Raw genomic sequence first — 10,112 nt, forward strand, 5'->3', positions numbered from 1 at the left:
GATAACTATTAACTGTTGTGGGAATTGATCCAAATGACTACATGGTCCCAATTGCCATAGGGTTGATTGAAGTGGAATATACTAATGCTTGAGAGTCATTTTTTACCACTCTTAGGGTTGATTTGAACATCAATAGTACATCTACATGGACAATATATTATGAGTGAAAATCAAAAGGTACTAATTATTTGATTGCTTGCGCTACTATTTCCTTGCTTATTGTGTTAATTACTTACTTGTCTCTTAATAATTTGCTTGTGTTAGTTATTTTCTTGCTTGATTCTCTTAATATTTTTCTTTCTTGTGTTTATTTACTTGTTTCTCTTAATATTTTCTTGTGTTAATTATTTCCATGCTTTAATTTCCAGGGCCTCATTACAATAGTTGAAAGGTGTTCCTAGATGTAGAACGCAGGTTCCATGTTGGGAATTTGCATCAAAATTATTACAAGGATGGACATAATGGTGAAGTATTTAAGAATCACTTCTAGGACACAACAAGATCTACTACCATTGTTAGGTGGCAGAAACAGTTGGATAAACTAATAGTCATGTTGCAGCTGCTTGGATAGAAGAAATTGTACCCAATACATGGATCAAAGATTTTTTTGTGATTTTTATAATTGTGACATGCTGCTGAATAACTATTGTGATGTGTTTAACATGTAATTTTCCTTGTTGTTGATGCATGTCTTCATTAGTAGCTTGTGTTAATTCTGTGAATGCATTTTCTCAATGTCTTTTCCTCTATCTAATTTCACTTATTTATTAGAAGCTAGCGAAATGCCCATTCTTTTTATGCCTGAGAATGTGTTCTACATATTAATGCGCAGAATGGAAAGTAAGCTGAAATAATCCGAGACATGGCCAGAAACTATTTTTCTAGAATTAAGGAAGAAACTAGACAAGCTAATTAAGTGGAGCAAGAGCTGCATATTTACTTATTTACTTCTGCTGGTGGAGGAGAATACGAAGTTTCCTCACTAGAGTTGGAGAAGGCAATCCAATAGATGTTAAAGTCAATATTTGAATGTAGAATGTGAAAACTGTCTGTACCCTGCCACCATGTCCCGGCATGTTGCATAGATGATAGGATAGATCTAAAATCACTTGTGCACAGTTGTTATAGTATAGAGACCTACATGAAGGCTTATGCACACAATTTGCATCCACTGAGAGGGAGAACTCATTCTGGAAAAAGTGGATGCAATGCAACTACATGTAACATCCCTGTTTTAGCTACACCTAGATTAGGCTTTGTTTGTGCATCATAAGCATCATAGTATTTTTCTAAGAAAAATGCATAAAGGAAATAATATGAAAACCCTATTGTTGGTTTAAATCTCCCTCTGTTTTCAAATGTTCAGACTATGGTTACCTGACACCTTTGCATTATGTAAAGAAGGCCAGGGTTATTTTGAAAATTTTAGGAAAAAGTTGAATCTTCAAACAAATTTGAAAACAGAAAAAAGAAGTTTGAAAGATAGTTAGAAAAGGAAATGGGAAACCTCTCCTCTGTTTTGGGCCTCAGCCAGTTTCCCTCTCCATATCTCTTCACTCTGCGTGCAACCCAACGCAGTCCAGCTGCAGCCCATACAGCATCCCAGACCGACCTACAAAATTCTGAGGGGGTTTTCCGCGAAATCATCGTCTTCCCCGCGCCTCCAAGCTTCTCTGTGGCAGCTCCCCTACCGCCCGATGTCACCGCCGTGCCGAGGCCGCGCCAGGATTCAAGCCACCACCCCTGCGCCTTAAAAGCCTCTCACGCCGCCACTACGAACCCTAGGACGCACTCTCCCTTCCTCTCCCTTCTTCTCCACCACAGTGCCAAACCCCTAGCTCGCTGACCACCCACTTTCCCTGCCGTTCCTTGCGTCCCCATGCTCCACCAAGTGGCCCACGAGCTCCGCCTCATCGCCAACACCTCCCTGACCAAAGGAATCTGCTGCGGAAAACTATTCAATTGCTGACGCCGTGTTCCGCGCATACCTCTTTGTCCTAAATGGCCCTTAAGCAAACCTCCGTCGACGTATGTTCGTTCGGAAAACTTTCCACCATTATGGTCCATGTTTGTCGCACTATTTGAGTTGGCTTATTTGAAGTACATGACACGTTAGTTATGCTGAATAATTTAAGATCCAGATGGCCCAAGAAAATTTTCAGAGGGTCCAACATTATTGGAGTTCAGCCACCTTAAATTGCATTTTCGGTAGTTTTTTACCCAAAGTTTCCGAGATAATTTTCTCAGAGTAAATATTATTGGAGTCGAGCTACCTTAAATGGCGTATCTGAGCTATTTTTACCCAGAGGGTCCGAGATAATTTTTAGTGGGTCCAACAGTATTGGAGTCCACTAATCAGGCGTGTCTTGGTTGCTTTTGGCCCCGAGGTTCCGAGATAATTTTCAAAGAGTGCCAGATTATTGGAATCCAACCACCTTAGATGGCGTGTCTGTTTTAGACTGAGATAATTATTAGAGAGTCCAAAATTAATGTAGTTGAACCAACTTATAATGCTTGATTCTATGGTAATTCTTCAGGAACAGAGGGTGCTTTGTATCAACTAAAATTCCTGGTTCAGGCGAGAGGGAAAAGTTTGGGTATCGTTTACTGAATATACCCCGAATAGATAGTGAGGCATACTGCTCAAGAATGGTACCGGGTACTATTTTCCTAATTTTGTTCATGGCTGTTTCTGGACCACGCGTTATCTACGTTATTTACTCAAATGGTGTGACTAAAAGGGTTAAAAGTTTTAACAAAGGCTAAAAAAGTGATTCAAGATGTCATTGAATCTTAGTTGCAATTCACGTTGCAAATCATACCGAACACGAATGACGAAGCAATCCAACGATCAGAGGCACCTTGCAACCTACGTTAGAACTCATTTTTTTTAGATATGAGTTAGAACTCATGATCACTACGAATCACGAAGGGGTTCAACAAGAAAAGTCTTAGTTGCAACCCATATTACAATTTTTCCTAGCACAAATCATTGTGCATACTACTCCGTTTAGACAAAGAGCTCCGGCGCGCCTAACATGCGCCGATCGGCATCACGGCGCTTCCATCTCAAACAGTCAAACTACACGCGCAACATGCCAATATGCCATGGCCGGTCAAGGTTTGGAGGTACCGAGTACGTACGTCGTTCCAAACCCATTGAAGCTAAACTTTCGTAGCCTACACGCATACGTTACGTACGTACGCACGCTCATGTAGAGAGTGAGAGAGAGTATGACTTCTGAATGTGACGGCTCAGTATGACGTGCTACAAAGCTCAGAGCACACGCAGCGTGATCGATGAAAACGCGAGAAAAAGGAAATAAAAGTGAAACTGATGCAGTCGACCGCGTTTATGATCGAATAGCCTTGACTAGTACTAGTAAGAGACGTCAGTTAAATGCAGGTATGCAGTGACACTAGAAGAAAAACATGACTTGGACTGAAGAACAATGGCAAGTAAACACAAATTGAGGTTTGCTCAGTGACAGTTCTGCTACTGTGGGTCTGGGAGCGCCGTGCCAGTCGCCGTCACCGGCGCGCCGCTCGACGAGCTTTCCTCGTCGCCACAGCCTCCACGGCTCCTGCTGCTACCCGCGTAAGCTCCATTCCCAAGGTACTGCCGAGTCACAGCATGTTCTGTGCAAAGCACGTCGCCCTGCTGACCCTGGCCGCCCGCGATGTGCGGTGAGACGACGGTGGCCTGCACTAGCGGCTCCATCGCGACGGCATACCCCTGCGCCGGAGCCGGTGGCGCGTACACGGCCCGATGCATCTGAACCTGCACGCCGTTTCCCGGCGCGGTGGCCATGTGCTGCGCGCGGGACGGCGCCCTTGCAGCGGCGCCGACCCGGGCCTCGCACCCGCGCATGCGCTGGAGGAAGGCGGTGAGGGGCATGACGTAGTCGTCGAAGCCGAGGTTGTCCATGGCCCAGACCACGTCCTCGGCGGTGACGGTCTTGCGGTGCTCGGCGTGGCACCGCTCGTTCGCCTCGCCGGTCACGAAGCTGATGAACTCCGACACGCAGTCCTGGATCAGCTCCTTGGCGTCGTCCGAGATCTTGGCGTGGGGAGGCAGCATGCGACGCATGATCCGGGTCACGTTCGCGATCGGCATCAGACGGTCCTGCTCCCGCACCGCCGTTGCCGCCACCGGTGCCGGCAAAGCCTCCGCCGCCGCAGCAGCTGCCCCGTTGCCAACGCCGGCGCCGTTCTCCATGATTAGCTAGGCTAGATGCAATTAGACTTTGCTCTTTAGGGCTTTTTGTTGGTTGGGTTCGACAGTGCTGTGCTTCTGATCGAGTTGGGTGTGTTAAATAGGAGAGATAGCTTAGGTAGGTCGCACCGCTGCTTGCTTAGCTGTCTTTTGTTCTGACAAGTGTCAACTTAGTAGAGTGGTTCTGGCGATTAGATCGGCAAGGATAGACAATATAGCAATATTAACTGGAAAAAATTGATAATCATGTATATTGAGAATATAAACAATACCAACATGCATGCTCAGCACAAAGCCAATATGCTACTACATTAATGCCGGAGGAAAATAATTTTTTTGAATATAACCATTCAGTGATGTAAATTAATGTAGGTAGATATTGTTTTTTTTTCTCATGGTGGCATACAGCTCATCTAAACCGAAATAATATAGTACCCACAAGGAAACAAAGCTTCAACCATAATAAAGCCATAAAGCCACACTACCCACAAGACGATCTCGAAGATAGGAATATATATGAAAGAGCACGAATCAAATTGAAATAGTATTCAATTAAAGTAGGAAGAATCAATAAAGAGAAAAATATTTTGTACTATTGCGAGCCTAGTAAAAAACACATTATTTTTCCCTAGGATGGTGAGCTAAGAATCACTGAACATTATATTGTCGAAACTTCTCAAGCTTGATGAAAATATAGAATGCAAATACAATATCTAGATATGTAATAATGTCACGGAAATATAAGTTATACCAAGGGAAAATTACAAGCAAGAAATGCCTAAAATAAAAGCAAATGGCTGGCAATTGCTCGAGTAGAGCATCTCCACCGCTGAGCCCAAAATCACGTATGGCAATAGCATGCTGGACATGCTATTGGACCGCCAACAAAACATGTAGCTAGACATAGGCAGGGAGTTCGGGACTATTAGGTGGAAAAGAAGAGAGCAAGACTCTTTAGGGGTGGCCCAACAAACATGGTGCTCAGCTGGAATAGTTGCTGGCAGCCCAATCAGCTCTCTAAGTACCGGCGTGGGGTGGATTTTCGGCTATTTTATTAGGGATGCCCATGGAGATGCTCTTCGTTGGTTTTTTATGAGACAAGTATCCGCTTAATATTGTGATTTTAGCCATTAGAATAACACATACATTTAAATCTAATAATTTTAACTAATTCCTTTTATGTGTCTAGTGGTGGCGAGATATGTGTTCATTTTGTTATGCGGAAGCCATGTGTAATGGACTTTATGCAGCCCATGAGGTTATTGATGTCTACTCACGCTTCTTTTCCTGTAGACAGTGTTGGGCCTCCAAGAGCAGAGGTTTGTAGAACAACAACAAGTTTTCCCTTAAGTGGATCACCCAAGGTTTATCGAACTCAGGGAGGAAGAGGTCAAATATATCCCTCTCAAGCAACCCTGCAATCACGATACAAGAAGTCTCTTGTGTCCCCAAAACACCTAATACACTTGTCAGATGTATAGGTGCACTAGTTCGGCGAAGAGATAGTGAAATACAAGTAGTATGGATGTATATGAGGTGTAACAGTAATCTGAATAAAATATGGCAGCGAGTAAACATGCAACAGAACAGTAAGTAAGCGGTGTTTGCAGTATTGGAAACAAGGCCTAGGGATCATACTTTCACTAGCGACACTCTCAACATTGATCACATAATAAATAACTTCTTCTCATATGTGCTACATACACTCTTTTGTTGGATGACAAACACCATTCGTTGTGTAGGGCTACAAGAGCTCCCTCAAGCCGGAATTAACAAGCGCCACAACATTCAGCATTCATATTTAAGTAACCTTAGAGCATAATAGATCTTTGCAAAATAAACCAAGAACTAACATAGCATACACACTGTCCACATTACGCTATGAAAGGAGGAATAGATCACATCAATACTATCATAATGATGATTAACTCCATAACCTACAAGAGATCATGATCATAGCCTACGACAAGAACCACATGATGCACACATCGGCACCTTTACACCATGCGGGAGGAATAGACTACTTTAATAACATCACATGAGTAGCACATAGACTAGTAGCGATACAAAGCTCATCATATGGATCTCAATCATGCAAGCAATTCATGAGATCATTGTATTGGAGTACAGAGAGAGAGATTAACCACATAGCTACCGGTACAGCCCTTAGCCTCGAGGGAGAACTACTCCCTCCTCATCATGGGAGCAGCAGCGTTGATGGAGATGGCGGTGAAGATGGCGGTGGTAAAATATGTAGGTATTGTCATAAAACAAGCATGGAAGATTTAGAAATTATAGATACTGAGACATATCACATCCCCAGCTTAGTCTCCTACTCGCCCTCGAGTAGGTAAATCAGAACACAAATAATTTCTGGTTATATGCTACCATCATAATCTTGATCAACATTATCAGAAGCATATGACATGAATGGAGTGATTCAGCAATGATCTATAGCTTGGTTAACAACAGATAAATATATAGCAAAACTTTTCATGAATAGTAATTTTCAAGACAAGCATCAAAAGTCTTGCATAAGAGCAACTCATAAAGCAATAAATCTAAAGTAAAGGCATCACAACATTAAAGGAAGATATAAGTTTCATAGCTTGCTTTCAACTTTCAAAATATACATATCTCAGGATAATTGTCAACATAGAGTAATATGATGAATGCAAATAAGCAAGTATGTAAGAATCAATGCACAATTGACACAAGTGTTTGCTTCTAAGATGGAAAGAAGTGGGTAAACCGACTCAACAATAAAGTAAAAGAATAGGCCCTTCGCAGAGGGAAGCAGTGGATTATATCATGTGCTAGAGCTTTTCAAGTTTTGAAATCATATAGAGAGCATAAAAGTAAAGTTTTGAGAGGTGTTTGTTGTTGTCAACGAATGGTAATGGGTACTCTAACCACCTTATCAACCAGACTTTCAAGAGCGGCTCCCATGAAGGACGTTATCTCTACCAGCAAGGTAGATCATCCCTCTTCTCTTTTGTTTACACATGTACTTTAGTTTTATTTATTAGTTGACACTCCTCCCAACCTTTTGCTTACACCAGCCATGGCTAACCGAATCCTCGGGTGCCTTCCAACATTCACATACCATGGAGGAGTGTCTATTTGCAATTTTAAGTTGCTTATTGATAAATCAGAGCAAAACATGTGAAGAGAATTATTAATGCAAGTTAATTAATTGGGGTCGGGAACCCCATTGCCAGCTCCTTTTGCAAAATTATTGGATAAGCGGATGAGCCACTAGTCCATTGTGAAAGTCTGTCAGAAGTAAATGACAAGATCGAAAGATAAAACACCACATACTTCCTCACGAGCTATAAAACATTGACACAAATAAGAGGTAATAGCTTTTGAATTGTTTAAAGGTAGCACATGAAGTATTTACTTGGAATGGCAGAGAAATACCACATAGTAGGTAGTTATGGTGGACACACATGGCATAGGTTTTGGCTCAAGGTTTTGGATGCACGAGAAGAATTCCTCTCAATACAAGGCTTAGGCTAGCAAGGTTGTTTGAAGCAAACACAAGTGATAAACCTATGACAAAGAAACTCACATAAGAACATATTGCAAGCATTATAAGACTCTCACACCGCCTTCCTTGTTGCTCAAACACTTTACACGTAAATATATCTAGACCTTAGAGAGACCAAATCATGCAAACCAAATTTCAACAAGCCTCTAAGTGTTTCTTCATGGTCAAATAGCGTACAATGCAGATTTAAATCATGATGCAAGAGCTTAAACATGATCTATGACGAGCATCAAAACAATTGCCAAGCATCTTATTAGTTCACATACCATATGAAGCATTTTCTCGATTCCAACCATATAACAATCAAGTGAAGCGATCAACTTTCGCCATGAACATTAAAGATAAATCGAAGAACACTAGTGTTCATATGCAACAGCCGGAGCGTGTCTCTCTCCCACACAAGGATGAATTTATTCGGAGAATGAAAATAACAAAACGAAAATAAAAGCAACACGTATCGCTCCAAGTAAAGTACATAAGATGTGACCGAATAAAAATATAGTTTCAAGAGAAGGAACCCGATAAGTTGTCGATGAAGAAGGATGCCTTGGGCATCCCCAAGCTTAGACGCTTGAGTCTTCTTTGAAATATGCAGGATGAACCACCGGGGCATCCCCAAGCTTAGACTTTTCACTCTTCTTGATCATATGTATCATCCTCCTCTCTTGACCCTTGAAAACTTCCTCCACACCAAACTCGAAACAAACTCATTAGAGGGTTAGTGCATAATCAAAAATTCACATGTTCGTGAGGTGACACAATCATTCTTAACACTTCTGGACATTGCACAAAGCTTACTGAAAGTTAATGGAACAAAGAAACTCATTCAACATAACAAAGAGGCAATGCGAAATAAAAGGCGTAATCAGTCAAAAACAACAATACCAGAAAGACGAACTTTAAAGGGGCACTTAACTTGCTCAAATGGAAAACTCAAACTAATGAAAGTTGCGTACATATCTGAGTGATCACGCTCACGTAAATTTGCATGATTTTTTTTTGATTTATCTACAGAGACTTTTGCGCCAGACTCGTGATAGACAAGCAATGTCGTTTCTAGTGCTAAAGAATCCAAATCTAGCATCAACTTTACCATAGAGACTTTACTTGCTGCACACAAAACATGATAAGGAGAGGTTGCTACAGTGAGTAAAAACTCCCAAGACTCAAATATAAAACAAAAGTGCTAGTAGTAAAATAAAGATCATGGGTTATCTCCCAAGAAGTCTTTTTCTTTATAGCCATTAAGATGGGCTCAAGTCAGCTTTTAATGATGCTCTAGCAAGAAATAAAAAGTTGAAGCAAAAGAGAGCATCAAGAAGCAAATTCAAAACACATTTAAGTCCTAACCCGCTTCCTATGAAAAGGAATCTTGTACACAAATAAATTCATGAAGAACAAAGTGACAAGCATAGGAAGGCAACACAAGTGAATTTCAAGATTCTCAACATAAAGAGAGGAAACTTAATAACATTAAGATGCATATAACCATGTTTCCCTCTCTCATAATAACTTTCACAGAGCATCATGAACAAACTCAACAATATAACTATTCACATAAAGCATTCTTATCATGAGCCATCTATGCATAAAATTATTACTCTCCACATAAGCATAATCAATTTTATTAGTTGTAGTGGGAGCAAATTCAACAAAGTAGCTATCATTATTATTCTCATCAAGTGTAGGAGGCATAGTATAATCATAATAAAATTTACTTCCATAGTAGGTCGGCACCAAAAGACCACTATCATTATAATCATCATAGATAGGAGGCAAAGTATCATCAAAGAAAATTTTCTCCTCAATGCTTGGGGACTAAAAATATCATGCTCATCAAAACCAGCTTCCCCAAGCTTAGAATTTTTCATATCATTAACAACAATGGTGTTCAAAGCGTTCATACTAATATCATTGCTAATAGCATGCAAACAAGATTCCATAGGTTTTTTAATTTTCGCAAGCAAACAATCCATGTCTTAACTCAGAAATAGAATAAGAAGCTCATTGTTGCTCTCCATTATGCCTAACTAGTGTAAACAAGAAACCAAAAGATGCAATTGCAGGATCTAAAGGAAATAGCCTGAGCACTTACAACTGCAAGAGAAAATAATCTTAGTTACCTCGGGACCGAGAAAAGAGTGCCTTTACTCCTTTCCTCACCTGCCCGCAACGGCGCCAGAAAATAGCTTGATGTCTACGGGCGCTTCTATTCTTGTAGACGCTGTTGGGCCTCCAAGAGCAAGAGGTTTGTAGAACAAGAAGAAGTTTTCCCTTAAGTGGATCACCCAAGGTTTATCGAACTCAGGAGGAAGAGGTCAAAGATATCCCTCTCAAGCAACC

At 41.1% G+C, this 10,112-nt stretch overlaps 1 protein-coding gene across 1 annotated transcript; it reads right to left on the bottom strand.

Moving 5' to 3' along the window:
- Nucleotides 1-3,496: 3,496 nt before the first annotated feature.
- Nucleotides 3,497-4,219, bottom strand: LOC124680524 (nuclear transcription factor Y subunit B-8-like). Its single transcript, XM_047215571.1, has one exon. It carries the CDS (start codon nucleotides 4,217-4,219, stop codon nucleotides 3,497-3,499), a length of 723 nt encoding a protein of 240 aa, XP_047071527.1.
- Nucleotides 4,220-10,112: the final 5,893 nt, after the last annotated feature.

This window comes from Lolium rigidum, unplaced genomic scaffold (assembly GCF_022539505.1).
Source record: "Lolium rigidum isolate FL_2022 unplaced genomic scaffold, APGP_CSIRO_Lrig_0.1 contig_19480_1, whole genome shotgun sequence".
NCBI lineage: Eukaryota > Viridiplantae > Streptophyta > Magnoliopsida > Poales > Poaceae > Lolium > Lolium rigidum.

What these genes read in the sequence shown, in the direction of transcription:
- LOC124680524 (XM_047215571.1), bottom strand. Translation starts at nt 4,219, where the DNA reads ATGGAGAACGGCGCCGGCGTTGGCAACGGGGCAGCTGCTGCGGCGGCG.